This window comes from Schistocerca nitens, chromosome 10 (genome assembly GCF_023898315.1).
Source record: "Schistocerca nitens isolate TAMUIC-IGC-003100 chromosome 10, iqSchNite1.1, whole genome shotgun sequence".
Taxonomy (NCBI): domain Eukaryota; kingdom Metazoa; phylum Arthropoda; class Insecta; order Orthoptera; family Acrididae; genus Schistocerca; species Schistocerca nitens.
The window spans coordinates 72,269,864-72,297,617 of NC_064623.1; the positions used below are offsets into that span (position 1 = coordinate 72,269,864).

General features: G+C 41.7%; 1 protein-coding gene across 1 annotated transcript in view; it reads left to right on the forward strand.

Annotated features, from left to right (window-relative positions):
- The first annotated feature begins 22,444 nt into the window (after positions 1 to 22,444).
- Positions 22,445 to 27,754, forward strand: part of LOC126209880 (trypsin-3-like) — a 70,844-nt gene continuing 65,534 nt past the window's right edge. The window contains exon 1 of the mRNA XM_049939005.1: positions 22,445 to 22,673. Within this exon, the coding sequence (XP_049794962.1) occupies positions 22,445 to 22,673 (229 nt within the window). The remainder of the gene's footprint in view (positions 22,674 to 27,754) is intronic.

The following is a 27,754-nucleotide window of genomic DNA, read 5'->3' on the forward strand; positions in this document are numbered from 1 at the left end:
ACTAAAAAGCAGTTAAAATCATTCCTTGGGCTATGTTCATTTTTCAGACGTTTTTTGCCACAACCACTTTTGAACAGTAAACATCTGCTAAATCTACTCAGAAAGAATCAAGTTTGGATCTGGTCGGAACAGTGCCAGAATGACTTTAATACAATTAAACATGCTTTAGTGAATGCAAACTTATTGAGCCATCCAGATTTCAATTTAGATTTTTGTATGACTTGCGACGCTTTGTCTAGACTTCCACAAGGTATGAATGAAACCAACAGTGACTTAGAAAATATAAATGACTACAGGATTCTCTTAATGCAAGATAAGCAGTATCACCAATATTATATTGATATGTGCAGAAACATGGCTAAATTACAAAAATCTGATCCTCACTGGTATAAGATAATAACATTACTGGTAGAAAAACACAATCATCCTTTGACTAAGTATTACAAGTTACACAATGATGTGTTATTTTATCGCCGACATTCAAATGCTACTAACTGGTGTGTATGCATTCCCAAAGAGTCTGAACGTAAACTAATTTGGCACACACACTTAGTTTGGGGTCATTATGGGACGAAGAAGTGTTTAGCAAAGGTCAGCACATACTGTTATTTTAGCAATATGAGAAGGAAAATTTACAGGGAACTGAAAACATGTGTCATATGTCAAAAATCAAAACCTCAGAATTTATCCACAAAGACAGATTTACATTCTATTTTACCCAGTAAACCCCTGGAAATTCTGTGTACTGACATCAGTGGACCGCATCCAGCAAGCTCTGGAGGCGTCAAATATATCTTGGCTTTTTACGATATATTTTCTAAACATGTAAAACTTTATGCTTTAAAATCCGCCACTGCAAGTGCTATAATACGAAGATTCTCAAGTGATTACCTGACGCACGTGGGAAAACCAAAAGCAATTCTGTCAGATAATGCAGCATACTACTCTGGGTACAAATGGAGAAATTTCTTGAAGGACAATAACATTAGAAGTATATCTATTTCAAAGTTTAGTCCACAATGTAACGCGACTGAGAGACTTTTCCGAGAATTAAACCGATTCATGAGGACCTATATTTCATCAAAACATACTAATTGGGTATCCTACCTAAGTCTTTTCGAAGACGTACACAATAACTTAAATATTTACGATACAAATTACACACCTAACGAGATCATGTTCAATTGCAAACAGAACGATCAGTGGATAGAACCATTACCTAAGTTGTCAGACAAGGAAATCACACCTGAACAGAAAATAAAAGAAGTTTTGACTACGCTGACACATCACGCACAGATACGAAACAAACATCACAGAAACATAATAAAAAGAAAACAAAAATTCGAGGTAGGAATGCTTGTACTACTTCGTACTCATCATAAATCTGTAGCACTCAAACGACGCAACGCTAAGTGGCGTCTGCTATATGAAGGACCTTATATAATTGTTAACATACCGCATCCTGGTGCGTATTTGTTACAACATCGTAGAACTAACAAAATTATTGGGCTATACGCACACCGAGATCTTAGAGCATTTCATGCGGAATAATGTCAAAGTCACATCCATCAAAACATTGCTAAGCAACTCCAAAAAAAAACTCTGTTGCTACAACACAGATAGTAAGTAGTATAGAAATTTTCATTTCAGCGGTTCCAGTGACGCAGTTGAAGGCAGAAGAACTCTTCTTTCAGCGCGCGCCACCACCTGGAAGACGGAATATTAAAATAAAATTTATGTTTACGTAGCAGTGAATGATATATTAATTTTTTCACGGAACATTTGTGACTGTAGGTATCACTGACTTGGTATGACACCTGACGAACCGACAGACGTCATCTGTGAAGCGAACTTTTACTTTGAGAAATAGATTAGACGCACATCTCTCAACACGAAAAGCATCTATCAGTAGTCAAGGCCACACAGACACTATACACACACGCACAAAACGCGAGGAATCAAACATTTTCTCTCTTACTATTTTGAATATTTATTGAGTAGTGAAAATGCCTGGTCTTGCCTACTGATGTAATGAATGTTGTGTCTAACCTATCTTAATTTCAGATGACATCACAAAATAAACATCGATAAAATCCCAGCAAAACCCTTAAAGAGGACGTAATTATCTGCAATTCATGTAATCAAATGTGACACAATGTAATAACCCATAGCTATGTAATAATGATGTAAACATGTTTATGTGCAACTGTATTATATTTATGCTAAGAAAATATGTGACGTGTGTATGTATGATTACTTATATTTTTTTTCTTCTCTTTCAATGATGTATAATGTAACTGTTACTATGTAAAAGAAATTTGAACAAAACGAGTGCCAAAAGGACATTGCATAGTGAACCATTGTTCACGGACATTAATGAACATAACTAACCCTGCAACTACGCAGAAACCTATGTGAAAGAAACTGTTAATGACATTCATTATGCATCGTACCTATGTAAACGCGATGAACCATTTCTTTGATTAATAACTACGAACATTTAGGTGAGCTATATTCCGCAAAAAACTGAAAATGTGAAGTGCATAATTCGTGCATCGTCTAGTGACAATACTACAGTACCTAACTTCAAGATGTTAACTGGATTAAACGGACACAAAGTGCCTGTCCAGAAAACAACACGACGGGTGGAAGAATTTTGGTTGGAACTTCAGGGAATGAAATGTTCTCGAAATGTGACGGACACTCTTACCTGGACTGTCCAAGGATCCACGCCAGCTATGTGCCGTCCGAGGTTCTGCAACCAAGCTTCCACGGAATGTAAAAAACGAACTGCACGTGGACCAATTACTAACGGGTCACGTCAGATCTGTAATAAACAATGCCTTTTTGTCACAACGAACTGCATCACAACGACTATAATGGAAATGGAAATGGACACGCTTATGTTTTAATCACGTTGTTATACGACGATGATACTAACCTGTGAAAAAATTATTGTGCAGCAGATGAATATGAACTGTAATAACGACACGATGTGAATAGGTCGACGCACCTGAAACATACGGACATTTTTCTTTGAAGTATTTCAAAACAATACTATGTAACTAAGAACATTCAACAATCTGAGTTGTATTGTGATATAACAAATATTGTAAATTTAAAACTAAGTTACCTGTTATAGAATGTAGTCTTCATATGTTATCTTGGTTGAATATTTTCTTTGTGCAACGACTAAGATACGCGCGCACACGAACAATATGAACTGCATTACTGTGCCGCGTGATCTAACTGTATGATATAACGGCACTGCCGGAGTCACACAGACGCTTCTGCGCATGTGCGCACACTATCTGCCAACATAAGAACTTTTACGGCGCACCCGCGTCATTCAAATTTTGTATATAATGTGTATAATGTGTGTAATGTAAGTCATGTGAATAGTTGTAGATAACTTAGATTTTCTTGTGCCTTTAGGTGAATTGCTCGCCTGCAGGTGTGTCCTTTCGCCTCGCAATTCAGGGGGCAATATAAAGGCACATTTGCATGCCGAGCGTGAGTTTCCGCGGAAACGCGAAATATTAATTAAATAAATAATCAGTGACTAATAAATAAAGCCTATGGCACACAACTGCAGCGCTGTGTCGCTGATAAAGACAAAAGAATTATTACGTTACTCTTATGTCTGTTTTAAGAGAAGGGAGAGCTCAGGTAGAAGTGGTGCGAGAAGCACGTATTTTATTTTATTGTCTGGCACACCGCCATATTTTCATGTTATAGAAGAATACTGCGAGTTGCAACCACACTAGGCACTCGATTCTGTAATGAATTTATATTTATAAAAGTAAGTAGGATTATGAACTGTAGGCTATTTCATTGAATATATCTGATTTAACTAACTGTGTAACTTTTTTATGTTTAGTAGACAATCACCTCTGTACGACGTATTGGCATGGCTGGCAAATCATTGTAATATTGAGATTAGATCATGAGTCCGTACCTACCGCAGCAGTCTTTGGAAACGATTTAATTACGAAGTCCGATTATTTCAGTTTTATTTCACGGTCAACTACGAGTTATATTGCCTTTTCCAAATAGCCATTGTCAAGCGTCTGATACCGAATAATTAAACGTCCACGTTCCAGATAAGCAAATACCAATTACAACCAATCATCATACATACAGAATAATTAATCATTAATATTTTATTCCAAAATTTTATTTTTATTTATTTTATAAACAGGACAACCAGGCGCTTTCAAATGCGTTTCCTGCAAACACATGCACACTTGATGTTCCTGTGCGAGGAGTTTCAGTTCTTCCACAAGTGTCCTGAGCTCATTAACATTTCGCTGAGGGATGGAAGCCATTTATCATGGGGTTGCACTTTCACCCTGACTTTGTGTGTAGGAGGGGAGATTACCATATGAGGAGGCTCAGCTTTGGGACGAGATGATTGCCCCAACCCAACATCAAGGTCCATTAGCTCAGGAGAAGAATCAAAAGATGCCTCAGAGAGGATGACGTCGACATCATCAGACAATTGACTTTCCAGCTCTGTCAGTGGTTGACGCTTTGTGTTGGATTTATTGCCCTGAGTGGGATTTGGGGTTACAACCATGGCTGTGGCAGTGGCAGCACAGCACAGTGGACCAGTCTGAACCTTTGGAGGGGCAGAGAAATCCATAACAGCGCCAACCACAGCCTTGTCTCAAGTCCTGGATGGACATATGGGCTTGCAGCAGAACAAGTGCACTAGTAAATTCAGATACTAGTGCTGACACTGGCAACCTCTGTTGCATAGGAGTATCGGTTTTACGGACTGGCTGTTTAAGAACCCTCGGAAAGGAGGTAGCGAACATCTGAGGCTGCATGGCCTTATAGATCATTTGGCCATTCGATATGAGTTACGTTTATTGGTTTTTATTTCCTGTATCTTCCTTTCTTCGAGAAAGTCACTGTAGTCCCTATTTCAAACTGGGAGATATCCAGAGCAGTAAACATACTTCACAGGAGATGAACAACCAACTCTTTCATGGATGGTCTTCCCATATTTGCCACAAGTGACTTCCCCATTACATCCGAAAGTAGTGTGCCCAAAGCACTGGCACTTAAAACAGCACAAAGTGTTCAGGGAATAAGGTCGCACACTGAAGCGAAGGAAACCTGCCTTGACATGCTCTGAAAGTTTCGTGCCATTGAACATAAGTCCTACTTCATTAGGTCGCCGTACATCCTTTTCATTAAATTATGTATATCAATTTTTTAATTCTACTCTGGGAATCTCAGAGAGATTCCTGGGAGTCACAACACCGTAGCTGTAGCTCAAGTTGCTGTGCAGTTCTGTGTCTGTTGCACACTTCCAAAGACATCTAGCTTTTTGGAGGTTAACGACTTGCCCCCCCCCCCTCCCCGTGAACCATGGACCTTGCCGTTGGTGGGGAGGCTTGCGTGCCTCAGCGATACAGATAGCCGTACCGTAGGTGCAACCACAACGGAGGGGTATCTGTTGAGAGGCCAGACAAACGTGTGGTTCCTGAAGAGGGGCAGCAGCCTTTTCAGTAGTTGCAAGGGCAACAGTCTGGATGATTGACTGATCTGGCCTTGTAACACTAACCAAAACGGCTTTGCTGTGCTGGTACTGCGAACGGCTGAAAGCAAGGGGAAACTACGGCCGTAATTTTTCCCGCATGCAGTTTTACTGTATGGTTAAATGATGATGGCGTCCTCTTGGGTAAAACATTCCGGAGGTAAAATAGTCCCCCATTCGGATCTCCGGGCGGAGACTACTCAAGAGGACGTCGTTATCAGGAGAAAGAAAACTGGTGTTCTATGGATCGGAGCGTGGAATGTCAGATCCCTTAATCGGGCAGGTAGGTTAGAAAATTTAAAAAGGGAAATGGATAGGTTAAAGTTAGATATAGTGGGAATTAGTGAAGTTCGGTGGCAGGAGGAACAAGACTTTTGGTCTGGTCACTACAGGGTTATAAACACAAAATCAAATAGGGGTAATGCAGGAGTAGGTTTAATAATGAATAGGAAAATAGGAATGTGGGTAAGCTACTACAAACAGCATAGTGAACGCATTATTGTGGCAAAGATAGATACGAAGCCCACGCCTACTACAGTAGTATAAGTTTATATGCCAACTAGCTCTGCAGATGACGAAGAAATTGAGGAAATTTATGATGAAATAAAAGAAATTATTCAGATAGTGAAGGGTCACGAAAATTTAATAGTCATGGGTGACTGGAATTCGGTAGTAGGAAAAGGGAGAGAAGGAAACATAGTAGGTGAATATGGATTGGGGCTAAGAAATGAAAGAGGAAGCCGCCTGGTAGAATTTTGCACAGAGCATAAGTTAATCATAGCTAACACTTGGTTCAAGAATCATAAAAGAAGGTTGTATACCTGGAAGAATCCTGGACATACTAAAAGGTATCAGATAGATTATATAATGGTAAGACAGAGATTTAGGAACCAGGTTTTAAATTGTAAGACATTTCCAGGAGCAGATGTGGACTCTGACCACAATCTGTTGGTTATGATCTGTAGATTAAAACTGAAGAAACTTCAAAAAGGGGGGAATTTAAGGAGATGGGACCTGGATAAACTGACTAAACCAGAGTTGGTACAGAGTTTCAGGGAGAGCATAAGGAAACAATTGACAGGAATGGGGGAAACAAATACAGTAGAAGAAGAATGGGTAGCTCTAAGGGATGAAGTAGTGAAGGCAGCAGAGGATCAAGTAGGTAAAAAAAACGAGGGCTAGTAGAAATCCTTGGGTAACAGAAGAAATATTGAATTTAACTGATGAAAGGAGAAAATATAAAAACGCAGTAAATGAAGCAGGCAAAAAGGAATACAAACGTCTCAAAAATGAGATCAACAGGAAGTGCCAAAGTGCTAAGCAGGGATGGCTAGATGACAAATGTAAGGATGTAGAAGCGAGTCTCACTAGGGGTAAGCTAGATACTGCCTACAGGAAAATTAAAGAGACCTTTGGGGAGAAGAGAACGACTTGTATGAATATCAAGAGCTCAGATGGGAACCCAGTTCTAAGCAAAGAAGGGAAAGCAGAAAGGTGGAAGGAGTATATAGAGGGTCTATGTACTTGAGGACAATATTATGGAAATGGAAGAGGATGTAGATGAAGATGAAATGGGAGATACGGTACAGCGTGAAGAGTTTGACAGAGCACTTAAAGACATAAGCCGAAACAAGGCCCCCGGAGTAGACAACATTCCATTAGAACTACTGACGGCCTTGGGAGAGCCAGTCCTGACAAAACTCTACCATCTGGTGAGCAAGATGTATGAAACAGGCGAAATAGCCTCAGACTTCAAGAAGAATATAATAATTCCAATCCCAAAGAAAGCAGGTGTTGACAGATGTGAAATTTACCGAACTATCAGTTTAATAAGTCACAGCTGCAAAATACTAACGCGAATTCTTTACAGACGAATGGAAAAACTGGTAGAAGCCGACCTCGGGGAAGATCAGTTTGGATTCCGTAGAAATGTTGGAACACGCAATACTGACCCTACGACTTATCTTAGAAGCTAGATTAAGGAAGGGCAAACCTACGTTTCTAGCATTTGTAGACTTAGAGAAAGCTTTTGACAATGTTGAGTGGAATTATTTCAAATTCTGAAGGTGGCAGGGGTAAAATACAGGGAGCGAAAGGCTATTTACAATTTGTACAGAAACCAGATGGCAGTTATAAGAGTCGAGGGGCATGAAAGGGAAGCAGTGGTTGGTAAGGGAGTGAGACAGAGTTGTAGACTCTCCCCGATGTTATTCAATCTGTATATTGAGCAAGCAGTGAAGGAAACAAAAGAAAAATTCAGAGTAGGTATTAAAATCCACGGAGAAGAAATAAAAACTTTGAGGTTCGCCGATGACATTGTAATTCTGTCAGAGACAGCAAAGGACTTGGGAGAGCAGTTGAACGGAATGGATAGTGTCTTGAAAGGAGGATATAAGATGAACATCAACAAAAGCAAAACGAGGATAATGGAATGTAGTCGAATTAAGTCGGGTGATGCTGAGGGAATTAGATTAGGAAATGAGACACTTAAAGTAGTAAAGGAGTTTTGCTATTTGGGGAGCAAAATAACTGATGATGGTCGAAGTAGAGAGGATATAAAATGTAGACTGGCAATGGCAAGGAAAGCGTTTCTTAAGAAGAGAAATTTGTTAACATCGAGTATAGATTTAAGTGTCAGGAAGTCATTTTTGAAAGTATTTGTATGGAGTGTAGCCATGTATGGAAGTGAAACATGGACGATAAATAGTTTGGACAAGAAGAGAATAGAAGCGTTTGAAATGTGGTGCTACAGAAGAATGCTGAAGATTAGATGGGTAGATCACATAACTAATGAGGAAGTATTGAATAGGATTGGGGAGAAGAGAAGTTTGTGGCACAACTTGACTAGAAGAAGGGATCGGTTGGTAGGACATGTTCTGAGGCATCAAGGGATCACCAATTTAGTATTGGAGGGCAGTTGGAGGGTAAAAATCGTAGAGGGAGACCAAGAGAGGAATACACTAGGCAGATTCAGAAGGATGTAGGTTGCGGTAGGTACTGGGAGATGAAGAAGCTTGCAGAGGATAGAGTAGCATGTAGAGGGGCATCAAACCAGTCTCAGGACTGAAGACCACAACAACAACAACAACGACTTGCCAGAAATTAAATGTTTCCACTCACAATGTTCCATTTTACAAGCGCTTGACTAAGTTCAAAGAGTAGAATAAGTCCAGAATCAGGAGGATTGGCTACATGAGACCCCTTGTTTGACTGGATGTTGGTACCTAATCGCGGCCCACTCTTTCCGATGGTAGGCGGAAGAGAAAACTTCGAAGGATCAATCCCGGTCCCATTAGCAGCTAGGGAAATAAAAGTCCATCTTGACAGAGCCCCACATGTCTAAGTAAGCCTTATACAACTGAGGTGTGGCAGGTCCCCCAGATATTTCCCACTAACGACCGTTCCACCTCAACAGCCGTGCACCTCATCGGCACGCAGTAAATCTTAAGACTGAGGGTTTTTTTATAGATTTTTTTACCGTCCTCGCGATCCGGCGGTCAAGCCAAGATCCCCTTTACCTGTGTTACACAACGTTCCACCGTTCCGCTGCACGATGGTCGCTGAAGCATGCCCAGAGCTTATAGGGACAGGAGACTTATGGCACTTACGAGCCCCAGCTCAGGAACCCCAGGGTCACCAAGCAACGAATGCTGAGCCCCCTGTTTTCGTTTTTTGTGTACTGGTTTCTTTTTAGGATTTCTGTGTCGGTTTTTCCACATTTCATGCTAGTTTTTCATATACGTTGTTATTTATTTCATTTTCCCATTGTTGTGCTACATTTTAGTTTTTCCTCGCCCGAAACCCCACTTTCTCGCGGTAGTCCCATTAGATTTAGTAATTATTCTTATAGATAAACGCTGTTTTTTTATAATTTTACGATTTCACCAAATACTGTACTGTAAAGGTATTCAAAGATGCTCTGGGCTTTTCTTACTTGCATAAATTACGATGACAGCTTATTTCACACATACATACCTATCTTTCTTTTGTTCTTATTTATTTTTGTTGTCTGCAGTTCGTTTCGATGTAATTCGTGGCTAAGTAAATCATCATCATCATCTTGGATAACCGGCTGCTGTGACCGAGCGGTTCTAGGCGCTTCAGTCTGGAACTGCGCGACCGCTACGGTAACAGGTTCGAATCCTGCCTTGGGCATGGATATGTGTGATGTCCATAGGTTAGTTAGGTTTAAGTAGTTCTAAGTTCTAGGGGATTGATGACCTCAGATGTTAAGTCCCATAGTGCTCAGAGCCATTTGAACCATTTGAATCATCTTGGACAGTTTCCAGCCTCTGGCCGGGTCTGTATGGAACATAGGCCACTCCATCGTCTTCTGTCATGCCACCATCTCTCCTACTCCTTTCAGTCATCTGTTTCTCAGTCTTCCTGTTAGTCTCTTTCCTTCCAGTGTCATCTCGTGTATCCTCCTGCGTATCCTCCTCCATTCTCTTAACGTGTCGATACCATCTCAAGCTTCATTTCTCTATCTCCTCCTGTAATCGTTCCACCTTCATTAAGTCTCTGATCCTGTCATTTCTTAACCTGTCTCTGTCACTCCAATACTGTTTCTCAAGAATTTCATCTCACTAGCTTGTACTTTGCTTTTCTCTCTTCCTAATCTCCAGTCACCTCTGTGACACACGAATATTGTTGTAAATGTAATTACTTTTGCTTCAAAAGTGAATATGTTACAGATCGTTGTCTTTTGCTGCTCAGATGTAGCAACAATAATTATGCAGTTGGTTTCTTCCCTGTCGCAGAACAGTTTTATGCTTGTTGACGTTTATTATGACATCTGTGCGGTTTCCTCTTCCGCTACATGTGTGTTGGCTTATATGGTACGTTAAATAATGCAGATATTACATTCCAAACAAGTTTTCTACGTTCCACATTCACTGATTTAGCTGACAGTGTAGCGAATAAATGTTATCGTTGTTGGGTGGATATATAACGTCTTTCTGCAAAAAGTAGGTCTTCTGGTGTTTACTGGCAATTTCATGTTCTTAAAAAATAAATAAATAAATACATACATACTTCAGTACCGGTACCTTTCATGAGAATTGAAGATAAAACTGTTCTGTAATGTACCGTTTCATACCTTCCAGGGTCCTAAGAGACTAAAGAGGTACAAATGCAGTGTTTTTTTTAGTTATTGTCGATTTTTGAGGCACTACATACGCCCTGCATTGTAGAAACTGTTCCAAATCAGTATAAATGAAACTATTTGCTCTCATCCAATATCGTATTCAGAAGTGTTGCTTGTTGGCCGTTTGGAGCGCTGCTATCGTAGAGCATTACGAAGATAAGCAAGACTATCGCAACTGTTCAAATTTGAGTGATTAGTACCACAGTCGCGACACTCCGTCTTGTTTCTGTTGTCCACAGCAATAGCAGCGCTCCAAGTGGCGAACAAGCGACCCTTCTGAATACCGTATCGGACGAGTGCGAATATTAACGTCCGGGCTTAAAAATAATAATAATAATAATAAATGTGGTGTGGTGTGGTGGCCCTCAACTACATACCCCCCCTCCCCCCCGATTCAGAGTTGAAATATCAAAAGTTTTTGCTGGTTTCGTTTCCTAGGGGCTGGGATACGTAGTTGCCGCATTACAGGCCAAGTACTACTGCGTCTACAGTATACGATAAGAATACACACATGAATCGATTGGTCGAAGGTTTCTATCAATCGGCAATTGCGAATTACATTACTGGCCATTAAAATTGCTACACCAAGAAGAAATGCAGATTATAAATGGGTATTCATTGGACAAATATATTATACTAGAACTGACATGTGATTACATTTTCACGCAATTTTGGTGCATACATCCTGAGAAATCAGTACTCAGAACAACCACCTCTGGCCGCAATAACGGCCTCGATACGCCTGGGCATTGACTCAAACAGAGCTTGGATGGCGTGTACAGGTACAGCTGCCCATGCAGCTTCGACACGATACCACAGTTCATCAAGAGTAGCGACTGGGGTATTGTGACGAGCCAGTTGCTCGGCCACCATTGGCCATATGTTTCCAATTGGTGAGAGATCTGGAGAATGTTCTGGCCAGGGCAGCAGTCGAACATTTTCTGTATCTATAAAGGCACATACAGAACCTGCAACATGCGGTTGTGCATTATCCTGCTGAAATGTAGAGCTTTGCAGGGATCGAATGAAGGGTAGAGCCACGGGTCGTAACACATCTTAAATGTAGCGTCCACTGTTGAAAGTGCCGTCAATGCGAACAAGAGGTGACCGAGACGTGTAACCAATGGCACCCCATACCATCACGCCGGGTGATACGCCAGTATGGCGATGACAAATACATGCTTCCAATATGCGTTCACCGCGATGTCGCCTAACAAGGATGTGACCATCATGATGCCGTAAACAGAACCTGGATTCATCCGAAAAAATGACGTTTTACCATTCGTACACCCAGGTTCGCCGTTGAATACACCATCGCAGGGGTCCTCTCTCTGATGCAGCGTCAAGGATAACCGCAGCCACGGTCTCCGAGCTGATAGTCCGTGCTGCTGCAAACGTCGTCGAACTGTTCGTGCAGATGGTTGTTGTCTTGCAAACGTCCCCATCTGTTGCTTAGAGATCGAGACGTGGCTGCACGATCCGTTACAGCCATGCGGATAAGATGCCTGTCATCTCGACTGCTACTGATACGAGGCCGTTGGAATCCAGCACGGCGTTCCGTATTACCCTCCTGAACCCACCGATTCCATATTCTGCTAACAGTCATTGGATCTCGACCAACGCGAGCAGCATTGTCGCGATGCGATAAACCGCAATCTCGATAGGCTACAATCCGACCTTTATCAAAGTCGGAAACGTGATGGTTCGCATTTCTCCTCCTTACACGAGGCATCACAACAACGTTTCACCAGGCAACGCCGGTTAGCTGCTGTTTGTATATGAGAAATCGGTTGGAAACTTTCCTCGTCTTGATAACCTGCCATTGTAACATCTAACTGCGCCAGACGCTTGTCTTATACAGGCTTTGCCGACCGCAGCGCCGTATTCTGCTTGTTTGCATGTCTGTGTATTTGAATTCGCACCCGTCTACCAGTTTCTTAGGCGCTACCTACATTACTTAACGTGCCACACAAGGCTACACACCTGTAGTTAGCGGAAAACCACACAAACGAGATAATACAAAGTCAAGACCAAGAAGACTGTTTCCCCGCACAGAAGAAACGATTTCCGCTGTTTTCGCTATATGTGAGCCTAAAAAAACAAGACTGTTCAACACATTCGCTTTTGAAGCAAAGGAAATTTCATTTGCAAAAATATTGGGTATTTTAAAGTTGAGTGAAGTGTAAGACCGGGCGAATCTTTAGACTCTGCACACAATTAAAGAAAGTGCCCTTCATAATAAGAACAGACAACAGAAATATATGCTTATGATGCATGAAGTATGTGTTTATATTCTCTTGCTTTCGGCGAAAAAAGCTGTAAATATATGCATACTCGGAAGTACTTCTTCATGAAAAAGTTGTCGCTTATGTCATTGTATTTCTGTGATTCAGCTGTTTATAAACGCGTTTCACGATAATTCATGTCTCCTGGTAATTTAGTAACGCATGGAACACAAAAATGTAACCACTGTTTCGATAGTTATGTAGAAAACAGTTAAAAACAAACATTATCCTTACGAAACATACGAGTATCTACTTTCTCACCGCTTGAAGCGCTAGTGTCGTTCCAGCCTTCAAACGGTAACAACTTCCACACCAGAGAGTGTGGTGACTGTATTTATTAGACTGTGGCTCTATTCTGTGCATGAAGGTAAAAAAAAAAAAAATCGGAGGTGGCACCACAGACTAAGTAGGCCAGAACATTAGCAGACTCTTGTTTACGAGTGCTTCTTGTTCAGTATTTCTGTCATGTGCGCATATGTTTTACATACTAAAAATTATAGACTTACATGAATAACATAGTGTCAGGAAGGCAATTTCCAATGTTTTTCTGTTCTTGAATGCGTATTTGCTCCAGTAATACGATACAGTCAGAGTGGCATCACGGGGAGCGTCAGCGGTTCTAGGCGCTTCAGTCCGGAACCGTGCTGCTGCTACGATCGGAGGTTCGAATCCTGCCTCGGGCATGGATGTGTGTGATGTCCTTAGGTTAGTTAGGTTTAAGTAGTTCTAAGTCTAGGGGACTGATGACCTCAGATGTTAAATGCCATAGTGCTTAGAGCCACGGGGAACCTCACCGCGGTGAGCTATGGGCGTCAGAATGCGGTGAACCCAATGTTTTGGGCTGTACTCCGTTTGTTATAAGAACAAACCTAATGTTAACAATCGCAAAAGCGAAAATTGGTCAGAAGCTGTAGCACACGTACACTGGTGGTGTTACGCTCTTGGAAGTAGGTCCTACTTACAGGGTGTTTCAAAAATGACCGGTATATTTGAAACGGCAATAAAAACTAAACGAGCAGCGATAGAAATACACCGTTTGTTGCAATATGCTTGGGACAACAGTACATTTTCAGGCAGACAAACTTTCGAAATTACAGTAGTTACAATTTTCAACAACAGATGGCGCTGCGGTCTGGGAAACTCTATAGTACGATATTTTCCACATATCCACCATGCGTAGCAATAATATGGCGTAGTCTCTGAATGAAATTACCCGAAACCTTTGACAACGTGTCTGGCGGAATGGCTTCACATGCAGATGAGATGTACTGCTTCAGCTGTTCAATCGTTTCTGGATTCTGGCGGTACACCTGGTCTTTCAAGTGTCCCCACAGAAAGAAGTCACAGGGGTTCATGTCTGGCGAATAGGGAGGCCAATCCACGCCGCCTCCTGTATGTTTCGGATAGCCCAAAGCAATCACACGATCATCGAAATATTCATTCAGGAAATTAAAGACGTCGGCCGTGCGATGTGGCCAGGCACCATCTTGCATAAACCACGAGGTGTTCGCAGTGTCGTCTAAGGCAGTTTGTACCGCCACAAATTCACGAAGAATGTCCAGATAGCGTGATGCAGTAATCGTTTCGAATCTGAAAAATGGGCCAATGATTCCTTTGGAAGACATGGCGGCCCAGACCAGTACTTTTTGAGGATGCAGGGACGATGGGACTGCAACATGGGGCTTTTCGGTTCCCCATATGCGCCAGTTCTGTTTATTGACGAAGCCGTCCAGGTAAAAATACGCTTCGTCAGTAAACCAAATGCTGCCCACATGCATATCGCCGTCATCAGTCCTGTGCACTATATCGTTAGCGAATGTCTCTCGTGCAGCAATGGTAGCGGCACTGAGGGGTTGCCGCGTTTGAATTTTGTATGGATAGAGGTGTAAACTCTGGCGCATGAGACGATACGTGGACGTTGGCGTCATTTGGACCGCAGCTGCAACACGGCGAACGGAAACCCGAGGCCGCTGTTGGATCACCTGCTGCACTAGCTGCGCGTTGCCCTCTGTGGTTGCCGTACGCGGTCGCCCTACCTTTCCAGCACGTTCATCCGTCACGTTCCCAGTCCGCTGAAATTTTTCAAACAGATCCTTTATTGTATCGCTTTTCGGTCCTTTGCTTACATTAAACCTCCGTTGAAAACTTCGTCTTGTTGCAACAACACTGTGTTCAAGGCGGTGGAATTCCAACACCAGAAAAATCCTCTGTTCTAAGGAATAAACCATGTTGTCTACAGCACACTTGCACGTTGTGAACAGCACACGCTTACAGCAGAAAGACGACGTACAGAATGGCGCACCCACAGACTGCAGCGCCATCTGTTGTTGAAAACTGTAACTACTGTAATTTCGAAAGTTTGTCCGCCTGAAAATGTACTGTTGTCCCAAGCATATTGCAACAAACGGTGTATTTCTATCGCTGCTCGTTTAGTTTTTATTGCCGTTTCAAATATACCGGTCATTTTTGAAACACCCTGTATGTATTACACAGCTTATTACTAAGTTACGTTAAATGAAACTTTAAGATATCCAAATGTATTACCAGCCATCAAAGTTTTTCTTAACCATGCTTTAGCTATGTTGTTTTTATTTCAGAAATCGTGAACAATCACAGTCTCTGCCACATTGTGCTCTGATTTCGCGCTGTTAATACGCGGTGTGGAAATGGCTGAGGCTTCTTCCTCTTCGGTAGGGAAACACGCATGTGGAACATATTTAAAAAGTGCCGAGGAACAGGTCGTTCTTAATATTTTTCATAAATTTACAGAGATAATCGGCTTTCAAGTTTTCCGAGGGACTATATTAGATACAGGTGAGACAGAGCTGCATTTGTATGTGCAGCGGAAACGGTAGCGAAGATGATTAATAACATATTGCTGTTCATGGTTCGCTGGTTCAAGTTTCTTCGGAATCATTATTTTCTCTTTCAATTTGAAATAGCTACATCTCGTAATTGTAAAATTCACCATTTTTTATGAATAAGGCACGTCTTGTTTTTAATTAGATACTGCACGCGAAATTCCTGTTTTCATTTCAAAGATAAATTCTTAATTACCAATATTTTAAGAAAGACTGGTAATAGAGGTTACTTAAAAAAAGACATAACAGTTTAATTTTTAAGGCAAAAATGAAAAACCAGATACTCTTTATTTGGACTTTGTCCATTGTTTTATACCACAGATGTAGATACATGTAAAACAATCATTTTCACAGCATCGAGCACACCATACAAATGCTGCATTTTTACATTTTCCATTGTACCATTACAATATCAATCCAACAGAACTGATCTGGAGCCAAGTCAAGGGAATTGGCCCGAGAAATAACACGACTGTCAAGCTGCCAAATGTACTGGAACGAACACACGCAGCTTTTTCACTTGTGACTACCGAACTCACGCGGGATGTCGAACGGCACGTCATAAAAGAAGAGGAGAAAATGCGGTGCCCGGTTGGTTTCGTGTATTCTGTTGTTGATCGACTCGTTATCAACGTAGCATATGATAGTTCCAGAACTGGAGTGTATTTCTCGGATTCAGATAAGGAAGGAGCTACGAGATTACCAGACGACTGACTAGTTAATACCTTCCTGTGCGGCTGGTCCCGGCGAAGGTTCGAGTCCTCCCTCGGGCATGGGTGTGTGTGTTTTCTCCTTAGGATAATTTAGGTTAAGTAGTGTGTAAGCTTAGGGACTGATGACCTTAGCAGTTAAGTCCCATAAGATTTCACACACACTTGAACAATTGAGTTAATACCTTCAGTAGCTTCAGTATTCAACAATACGGTGAGCCGGCCGCGGTGGCCGTGCGGTTCTGGCGCTGCAGTCCGGAACCGCGGGACTGCTACGGTCGCAGGTTCGAATCCTGCCTTGGGCATGGGTGTGTGTGATGTCCTTAGGTTAGTTAGGTTTAAGTAGTTCTAAGTTCTAGGGGACTTACGACCTAAGATGTTGAGTCCCATAGTGCTCAGAGCCATTTGAACCAATACGGTGAAATCCCTACAGTATGCTTTTGAATCACACATACCGAGCGAGGTGGCGCAGTGGTTAGCACACTGGACTCGCATTCGGGAGGACGACGGTTCAATCCCGTCTCCGGCCACCCTGATTTAGGTTTTCCGTGATTTCCCTAAATCGCTTCAGGCAAATGCCGGGATGGTTCCTTTGAAAGGGCACGGCCGATTTCCTTCCCCCATCATTCCCTCACCCGAGCTTGCGCTCCGTCTCTAATGACCTCGTTGTCGACGGGACGTTAAACATTAATATCCTCCCCCTCCTCCTTGAATCACACATAGCTCGCTCAGAAAAATTATCCTGTGTTTAAGACAGGAATATTCATCACTCATGTTTATAATTAGAATAATAGGACAGGTGAGATGGAGAGCATTTTATGGTTTCCGTCTGGTCGCCTAAGAAGCGCGCTATAGTGCTGGAGTTTTGCCAAATATTATTTCATTCTCTTCAAAAATTAAATGACATTCGAAGCTGTATTGTTTCTTTGGCCATCTCTTTTTACGTCTGAACTGCAAATGCTCACGTCATTGCAGGTTAGTTGGACCGCTGGTTGACCATGGCTGTCCAAGTTTAATGCGCAGGTAAAGCTTTTGTCCAGCATTATCGCTCAGTCTATGTACGTGTAACACAGCATAAATGTATCCTTTATGATCGTATTTGACTATTGGTCACAACTTGACTTCCGCTCCACGTGAAGCGAAATCCAATGAGATTCAAACAAACATGGTAGCATACATAGCGTAATGTTTACATCAGGTTTATTCTTACGATGAACATGGAAACATTAATGGCGTAATGTTGACATCAGGTTTATTCTTACGATGAACGTGGAAGCATTAATGGCGTAATGTTTACATCAGGTTTATTCTTATGATGAACGTGGAAGCATTAATGGCGTAATGTTTACATCAGGTTTATTCTTATGATGAACAGAGTGTAGTTAAGATGGCAGACATTGGCTTCAAGTTTGTGACGTAATGCCATCTCCCCTCTTTTTGTACCTCCGTGACTCCACAGTCTAACAAAACAGTCACGACACTTCGCCTCGATTTTGTTGCCTACCGCGCCAGTAGCTCCCCAAGCGGCCAATAACTTAAACTGTGAGCTCGGCGCGATCGTGAAAGCGAATAGTGGTTGTTTATTTTGATTTCTATAATGGTTTTTACAAGCTGGAACGTTTGTAGCGCAATAAATTGCAGCAACAGCTGTCTTTTTTTGCGTTTCCTAAGGATCCTGAGAGGTATATATCATGTTACTAAACTTATCGTCAGCATTCACTTGCAAACTACATGTGTATTAATGATTAATGTTTCGTTTTAGGAGCAGAAAATGGTTAGTTAGTAGCAGACGAGAAGGCCTTATGAAAAAAGATCCAGATTATCTGTACAATAATATTAGGTTTTCTTCGCTACATTTCGAACAAAACCAGTTCATGAACAAAGACAATAATAAACTCGTGTAGAGTGCAGTACCCACACTGTTTGACATCCCAAATAAGCCACCTCAACTGACGATGAAGAGGAAACTGCCACAAAGATTCGACAATCCGTCTAAAGCTGTAAAACAGTCCTATGACACAGAAGCAGCCAGTTCAGCTCTCCATGTATCAGTGCCAAATTCGTGTGAGTCGTCAACACAGACATGTTTTGACGATGAAGTTGTTAGATTAAGTGGAGTTATTCGTGTCTTGCAAAAGCGTTTGGTATGTACGAGGGTAATCCCAAAAGTAAGGTCTCCTATTTTTTTATAAATACATAGGCTTGTTTTTTTTCTACAATGGTTTACATCAGTTTACAGCTTGAACATTTAGCTATTTTGCAACATAATCACCATTTCTGTCGATGCATTTTTGTAGACGCTGTGGCAGTTTTTGTATGCCCATGTCATACCAGCTCGGCGCCATACTGTTCAGAAAGTTATGAACCTCTTCTTTCACCTCGTCGTCGAAGCTGAATCGCTTTCCGGCCAAATGTTCTTTTAGCTTAGGGAACAGGTGATATTCACTGGGCGCCAAGTCAGGACTATAGGGTGGGTGGGTGATTATATTCCACTGAAACTGTTGCAGGAGAGCAACGGTTTGCCGAGCGATGTGTGGGCGAGCGTTGTCATGGAGAATGTGTACGCCCTTGCTCGAAATTCCTCTTCTCCTATTCTGAGTTGCCCATTTGTGTTTTTTCAGTCTCACAGTACCTGTCAGCGTTAATTGTGGTCCCAGTCGGCAAAAAGCGGCCAACAATACCCTTTTCCGATACCAAAAAAGGCTTGTCATGACTTTACCGGCAGACTGTGTTTGTTGGAATTTCCGCGGCTTTGGCGAAGAAGGATGCCGCCACTGGCGTGATTGTTGCTTGGTCTCAGGTGTAAAATGGTATGCCCAGGTTTCGTCACCCGGGACAACTGAGCCCAGAAAGTTGTCCTGTTCGGCTGCAAGGCGGTGAAGAAATGCGCGGGAAGCGTCAACTAGTTGTCGCATGTGGTCCTCAGTCAGCATGTGTGGCACCCATCTTGCACACACATTCCGGTAGTTCAATGTTTCCGTTAAAATCTGTGAGCGGTGCTTCGAGAAACCTCAGGAACCAACGTGCAGAGATCATCCAGGGTGATCGGCCCATCTTCACGCATGCTTTGCTCAACCTTCACAACTGTCTCATAAACTGACGGTCTCCTCTCCTTTGTTCGTCGTGAATTTCGGTTCGACCAGTTCTACACCACTTACGAACATTTTTGACATCCATGCACGACTCACCATACACTTCCGTCAATTCGCGATGGATTTTAATCGGTGCAGTGCCCTTTGCGTTCAAAAATCTAATAATTGCGCGCGATTCGCACTTGGCGGTAACATCCAACGGGAGCTCCCTTCTCAACGGCTGCCAAGCCAAGACTGAGCGCCTCAGCGCGGCGTGCGCATGTTTACACTCAGCGCGTGAAGTACTCTTCATAACAGTGTGACCAACTGCCACACAAACAGAGTTCTGTACTTATAAAAAATATAGGAGACCTTACTTTTGGGATTACCCTCGTATTTCATTCACTTCTGTTGTTAGTCACTTAATTTCCCTTGCTTCCCTCGTTTGATGACATTATTTTGTTAGCACCTTGTTCACTGACAGATTGTTTGAAACTTATTCAATTATTTGGTTTTGCGTGAAATGTAATGTTACCAGCTCATTATAATGTTTTCAACATATTTCTCCCACTATTTGGCAGTTGCTTGTCCCACTTAGAATAATATAAAGATGAAGGTCGTAATTGTGGCAACAGGTGACAACAATGACAAACACAGTAGGCCTACAGAACGATAAATGAGCTGTCGATCGCTTTTGCATGTAGAAAAATTGGTTCAAATGGCTCTGAGCACTATGGGACTTAACATATGAGGTCATCAGTCCCCTAGAACTTAGAACTACTTAAACCTAACTAACCTAACGACATTACACACGTCCATGCCCGAGGCAGGATTCGAACCTTTGACCGTAGCGGTCGCGTGGTTCCATACTGAAGCGCCTAGAACCGCTCGGCCACTCCGGCTGGCTGCATGTAGAGCTACATGTCTGTGCTTCTTACGTGTGAATCTGTGTGTTTATAGTCTTTTGATATCAACCTGGTAAACTGCAGTTCTAGCCAATGTCACGAGTGTTTCTTCACGAATGTGTTGTAGCTTGCCACTCGATTCACGGTTTTTGTCCATACTTCCGCTTAGTTTAGAATCATTTTTAGAAACATATATGCCTTCTGATACTACACGAACCCTTAGAGGAAAGAAAATAACTGAAATATTTCTTAAATTACGTAGGAAATGGATGCAAAACAAACATTATGCTTACGACACGTCTGACGTTCATCTTACTCGCCGCTTGGAGCGCTAGTGTCGCGACTGTTATGTTAGACTGTGGTGACCATGGAGGTAGAATAAGGGGAGATGGCGCTACAGTCTTAGACGCTGTACCTTATTTTGAAGCCAGTAGGTGTGGCCTGCCGCCATCTTGGATCTCCCAAAACATTAGCAGACGAGTGTCTATAATTGCTTCTTGTTCGTCATTTCTGTCGTGTGCACGCGATATTTGTTTTATATAGTTAATGTTACAGTGTTTTAGTGAACAACACAGCATAAGGAACGCAACTTCAAATGTTTTTTCTGGTCTTAAATGTGTATTCGATACAGTAATACGACACGAAATTATGACGCTTCTGGCCTCAGTACTGTAATTCCTTTTTGATTACACACTTCGAATATCCGAGAAGTATGTGCTATGAAAAGCGTGCTTTCGTAATCCATTTCTATTCACTTTCATTGTGTTTGTGTCGATAATTGATAAAGCCAGAACTCCAAAAGCAATGATTGATAGTTCAGAGGCGCCGTTTTGTATTCGTTGCATTTTCAAGTCAAATGCAAATTTTAAATGTTCAAGTTCGCAAAAAACTTACCTTATTTCCTTTGGTGTCCCAAACATGTATGCAGGGATGATATAAACAAGCCAGTAGTCATTTCATCAAAATGAAAGATTTGTTAAATTACGAAGGAAAAAAACTGAATTTAAGATTGTCAGGCCAATTGTAGTTTACACATCTGCTTTGTTTTTAAATTGTAGCTACCAAGTGACATTCAGTGTAGCAAATAACAGCAATTTACAGGGTAACACGACAGCACAATGATAAATGTAATGATCTAAATAGGCTGGACTTAGATAGGGGACTTTGCTTTAGCAAATATGTAACCCTTTAAGTACTTCAATTTAACCACTGTAACAGGTGTTCCACACATTTTACTGAAGATTTAATTACCTACATGTAGTTACATTACTTTTATATTAAGTCATTGCATTTTAAAACATTAGTCCCCATTTCCAGGATATTTCTTGCCAGGACTTTTCAGTTACTTGGGAATAACCAAACAATGAAAACCAAGTGTACTGCTCACCTCCAGAGAGCTCTTCGCGTTGGACTGATAGGAAATCTAAAGTCAAATCACAGAAATAAAACCATACTGTAAAACTTCACAGTGCATCGGAATTTCAAGTGTATATAAGAAAATAGCTCTTAAACTTACGAATGAAATGTGATTTGTTTAAACTTAAGACCACAATCAGAACGATTATTATCCCCGTAAGCGACGTAAACCGGCATTTTTTATCAGAACACTTCACGACTTCACGGAATCAACCCACCAGAAGCGAGTGTTTTGGGGTAGCTAACGTGGCGGATCTTCACTTGGGTCGGCTTCAAGTTTGTGACGTCATGACAACTCCTCTTATTTTTACCTCCATGATGGTGACTCTGTGCTCTGGTTGGCTAGTGATCTCTGGCGCGCATCAAAGATGTTGCACGCGAGCCAGAGAGTTGCGTGTGGCGGCGACAATGGGCGACATTCTGTTGTCAGTGAGCGATGGCGCGCCCTGGCGGACTGCTGCTGCTGTTGCTCGCGTGCGCGCTGGCGCGCGCTGAGAGCGACATGGAGCTGCTGCGGAAGGCCAGCAGCGCGCTGTGCGCGTCGACACACTCGCGCTTCGCGCGCCTCCGGGCCGACACGGCGCCCAAGATAGAGCTCGAGCCGCCGGGCACCGTCAGCCCGGCCGCCTTCAACGTCTTCGTCGTGTTCGGCGTGCGGCCCTGCTCGGGCGTGCTCGTCTCCGAGTGGTACATCCTCACCAGCGCCTACTGCACCGAGCACGCCGTAAACGGTACCTGCCGCTATTTGCTTTCGGGTCAACTGAAAACTGGCATACAACCCGTCGGCTTTGACCTATGACGTCATAGTTTACTCGTAGACATTTATGTCGTTATCTTCGAGCCGTAGCTAATAATTCGGTTATCTTCTGTGGCGAGGCGTCATCGTCGTAAATTGATACAAATGTATTTAAAAGACAGGGCTAGGACATTGGGTAATTTCAAAGAATGATTGCCTATCGAAGTCGCGAGGTCCAAACGATACATATTGGATGTGCGATCGTAAATCGATCATGCGACTCAGGTGACAATGGAAAGAAATGAATGAAATTACTAGCAAAGAATACATCACGTTACGTGTATGTCAGTTGTATCTTGAAAGTCTTTCGAACTGTATTGCTTAAGTGCATTACGGGATACAAGTTCAGCGTAGTCGATTTCTTAGTTTCAACTAGCATTGCTGTCCTGTTGTTCACTTGAACTATGTATCCCCTGCTTCACTAAACCGCAAATGAAACCCGATACAAATTAAAAGCTCATTCGAAGTGTGTTGCTTAAGTACAGTCCGGAATACGAGTTTGTCGTAAGGCGATTTCTTCGTTTTCACTAGCATTACTGGGGTCAACAGAAAGGTCCGATCTTACTCGTCGGCTTTGACCCGTGACGTAATCGTGTTGTGGTGTGTGACGTCATTACGGCGCGGAAAACCTAATACATGGTTTGATGTACTCTTGTTTAAAGAACATGTATACGTAATATGAAGCAATTTGATGAACATATTGATCTGTAGCGTAGCCCACTTGAGGTTAGGTTGGGAGTTTTTTTTTTTGGAATGCGGCCGCGGCAGCGGCCGCCTTTGATTCGAAAATATTGATTTGACACTAATGAAGCCTGTGGGGGGATGGGGGGGCACTGCAGACTCCCCCCACCGCATAACGACATATTTAGTTTCTCCCCACCCAAAAACCCCCAATTTCCCACGCTTGTCCCGTTACAGTCATTAGCCGTTTTGTGAAACTTGTGTATTTCAGTGTTTACAATACGTATTCGATGTTTTTATATCCGCCATATTGGAATTGTTGTTTATGGTCGTTTCCGCGGTATTTGTGACGTCATGGGTCAAAGCCGACGGGTAAGATCGGACGCTTCTGTATTTCCGCATTACTGTCCTGTTCTTCACCTGAACGATGTATCCTCCGCTTCAGTAAACCCTAAGTGGAACACGGGATACAAATTGTAGATGTGCTGTTTATTTCGTCTCCGCTATTACTAACATAAAGTAGTATCAGTTTATTCTATCTCGTGCGATTTTTTTTAAAGCCAAAAAACAATTATCAGCTACTGAAGCATCTGTATCTTAGGATCAGTTTATTCTATCTCGTGAGATTTTTTTTTTAAAGCCAAAAAACACTTATCAGCTACTGAAGCATCTGTATCTAATATCAAGCGCTCGCTTTTAGATTCACATTCAATTATTTTAATGATAGTGCTTATTAGAACACAGAACTGCTTTATTATCTATGCGTCGAATTGAAGACATTACTATCTATGACTAAGGAATGACGTCATTGTTCAAAGCCGACAGGTTGTATCCCCTGCTGCACTAGACCCGGGTCTAGTGCAGCAGGGGATACAACCCGTCGGCTTTGAACAATGACGTCATCCCTTAGTCATAGATCGTAATGTCTTCACTTCGAGGCATAGATAATAAAGCAGTTCTGTGTTCTAATAAGCACTATGATTAAAATAATTGAATGTTAATCTAAAAGCGATCGCTTGATATTCGGTGCATCATTAAATGTGTGATTTAATTAACTTAATTGTTTGTTTTTTATTCGTCCGGTACTTAATATTTTTCGTAATGATATTGAGGTAATGTGGATTGTGTTTTTTGGCTTTTTTTTAAAAAAAAATCTCACGAGATAGAATAAACTGATCCTACTTTATTCAGCAATCAATAAAAAAAACTAAACTAAAACATAACAGCTTTTGCTGTTATCTTTCCATTTCGTTTTTTTACTGATTGCTTAATAAAGTAAGATCAGTTTATTCTATCTCGTGAGATTTTTTTTAAAGCCAAAAAACACTTATCAGCTACTGAAGGCAGCTACAACACTACGAAGAATCGCTTCTCGGCTTCTGACAAGATATTGCTTAATAAAGTAGGATCAGTTTATTCTATCTCGTGAGATTTTTTTTAAAAAAGCCAAAAAACACTATTGCTTAATAAAGTAGGATCAGTTTATTCTATCTCGTGAGATTTTTTTTTAAAGCCAAAAAACTCTTATTACGTACTGAAGGGAGTTAGAACACTAAGAAGAATCGCTTCTCGGCTTTTGACAAGATATTGCTTAATAAAGTAGGATCAGTTTATTCTATCTCGTGAGATTTTTTTTAAAGGCAAAAAACAGTTATTAGGTACTGAAGGGAGCTGCTTAATAAAGTAGGATCAGTTTATTCTATCTCGTGAAATTTTTTTTTAAAAAAAGTCAAAAAACACTTATTACGTACTGAAGGGAGCTAGAACATTAAGAACAATCGCTTCTCGGCTTTTGACAAGATATTGCTTAATAAAGTAGGATCAGTTTATTCTATCTCGTGAGATTTTTTTTAAGTCAAAAAAACACTTATGCTTTTGGCAAGATCAATGTTTATCTCTCTCGCATTCCTTTGTTTCTCAACATTCTCCTCACCTCTTTCATCTCTGTAATACATACTATCTGGCGACTTGTGACGTCATTGTTCAAAGCCGACGGGTTGCATCCCCTGCTGCACTAGTCCCCTAGACCCTTAGTTTCTTATTTTAGAACAATTTTTAGTATCTCATTTTCGTTCGAGGGTATGGATTGATATGTTACGATTAACCTTGATGATTTACGAGAGGCTATGGGCGAAGACATGTCGGCCACGATTTGTTTTTTTGAAAATGTATGGTCTCCTTGCTGAGTATGTTCGATGTCGTGAGTAGGCGAACATACGCGCCTCACAAGTGTATCTCGTCGCCGTACTCACGACTTATTCGCATGGCACTGCAGCAGAGATAGGTTGTGGTGATCCATTAGAAGAGGAACGTGGTTCGAAAAATCTAAGCTCGCCTTTAGAGATATTAGCAAAATAACTTTCTGTTTGTGTCTGAGATGTCCTGTGTGGCTGTGTGTGCACGAATGTCGTGTGAGTAAGCGTACAGTTGTGGATTGGTATTCTTTTTGTAGGGAAGTGCGTGGGGAGTACATGAAATATATGGGGCCGTTGGGGGGCCGTGTGTTATGGTCGAAACTGACGAATCACATTTTGGCAAAAGCAGGTACAACAGGGGGGAACCTCCGGTGGGATTATGGGTTTGGGGGGCAGTAGTTCCAGATCAGGAGTGTGACAATGTAGTTTTCAAAGTAGTACCCAATCGAAGGAAAGAAGTTTTGGTCGGCTTAATTGAAGATCACGTTGCAGAGGGTTCCATTGTAATTTCAGACGGGTTTTCTTCATATAGGGATTTAGGGGAAAGGGGTTATCAGCATCTCGTAGTAAATCACAATATTGAGTTCAGATCATTATCCACAGGGGCTTGCAGAAATAGCATAGAGAGCTATTGGCCAGCTGTGAAATCTCTTGTAGGGAGAGGGAAATGCCATATTTACCCACTTCAAAGTCACCTAGACGAATATTCATGGAGACATAGTATTCCCCAAACGTATTGCCTGTATAAATGTTTCATTAAACATGTTGGGCAAATGTACCGTCCGAAATATGTTAGCTAATTTCACATTAGGATGTGGGGTTGGGGGTGAATATGTGTGTGTGTGTGTGTGTGTGTGTGTGTGTGTGTGTGTGTTTTCGTAATGTTGTGTATGTGGTTTTTGTTGATGTCTTTCTAGGCGAGCTTCGGTTCTTTTAGTTAGTTCCCGTCTGGTCAGTTCACTTTTCCATTTTCTTCTTTTACTGCATTTGCCTATTTTGACTTATTTCATTGTTGTATTACACCATTAGGTATGTTTCGTGTACTCCAATACGTAATAGAAATTTCGGAGCTGTCGTTCTTCTTCCGTTTCGCAGCACTAGTATCAGTACGATTTTTTCGAATCTGTACCAGCAATATTGAAGGCGAAACGGCCGACACAACTGAAATTTGTATCCCGTCCTTCAGTTGACCTTTACACTGACACTATGTTTTCGAAAAGAACGACATGTGTAACACTGATGAGATTTACCAACATATGTCAACTGGAGAGCAGGATACAAATGTTGTGTATAGCTATATAGCTCAAGTAAGGAATGGGATACTATTAGCATCGAAGGCGAAAAAAAACTGTATCCCATAGGGATACAAATTGTGTGTGTGTCGTCTTATTGCCTCTTCGCGTAGTTTAACTGGTTGCAAATGGAACGCACGTCCACTTCCACGTTTTCGTTAGCAGTGTACATATATAGAGGTCAACGGAAGTGTGGGATACAAATATTATGTACGTAGCTCGTTCTGCCATCGGTAGTACTAATATCTACGTAAAAACTTAGTGATAGCGGAGGCGAAATAAACAACACATGTAAAATTTGTATCCCGTGCTTCATTTAGGGTTTAGTGAAGCAGGGGATACATAGTTCAGCTGAACAACAGGACACTAATGCTAGTGAAAACAAAGAAATCGACGTACGCCAAACTTGTTTCCCGTACTGCACTTAAGCAATACAGTTCAAATGAGGTTCGAGATACAACTCATATATATGTGACATGATGTATTCTATGCTACCAATATTTTCCATCCATTTTTTCCCTTTCATTTTCCAGAGAAATAATACCATACAAACACGCGATATCCTTAACGTGAAAAGACTACTGGGCTTTACATATGTCAACTATATTTTTCGTCTCTGGTATTCCTTTGTTTCTGAACATTCTTGTCAGCTCTTTATCTGTGTAATAAATGTTCTCTGGCCAATTCTGACGTCATTGGTCAAAGCCGACGGGTTGTGTGGTTGTACCCCCTGCTTCACTAGACCCAGTATCCTCGTAGACATTTATGTCGTTATCTTCGAGCCATGGCTAATAAACCGATTATCTTCTGTGGCGAGGCGTCATCATGGTAAATAGATACAAATGAAT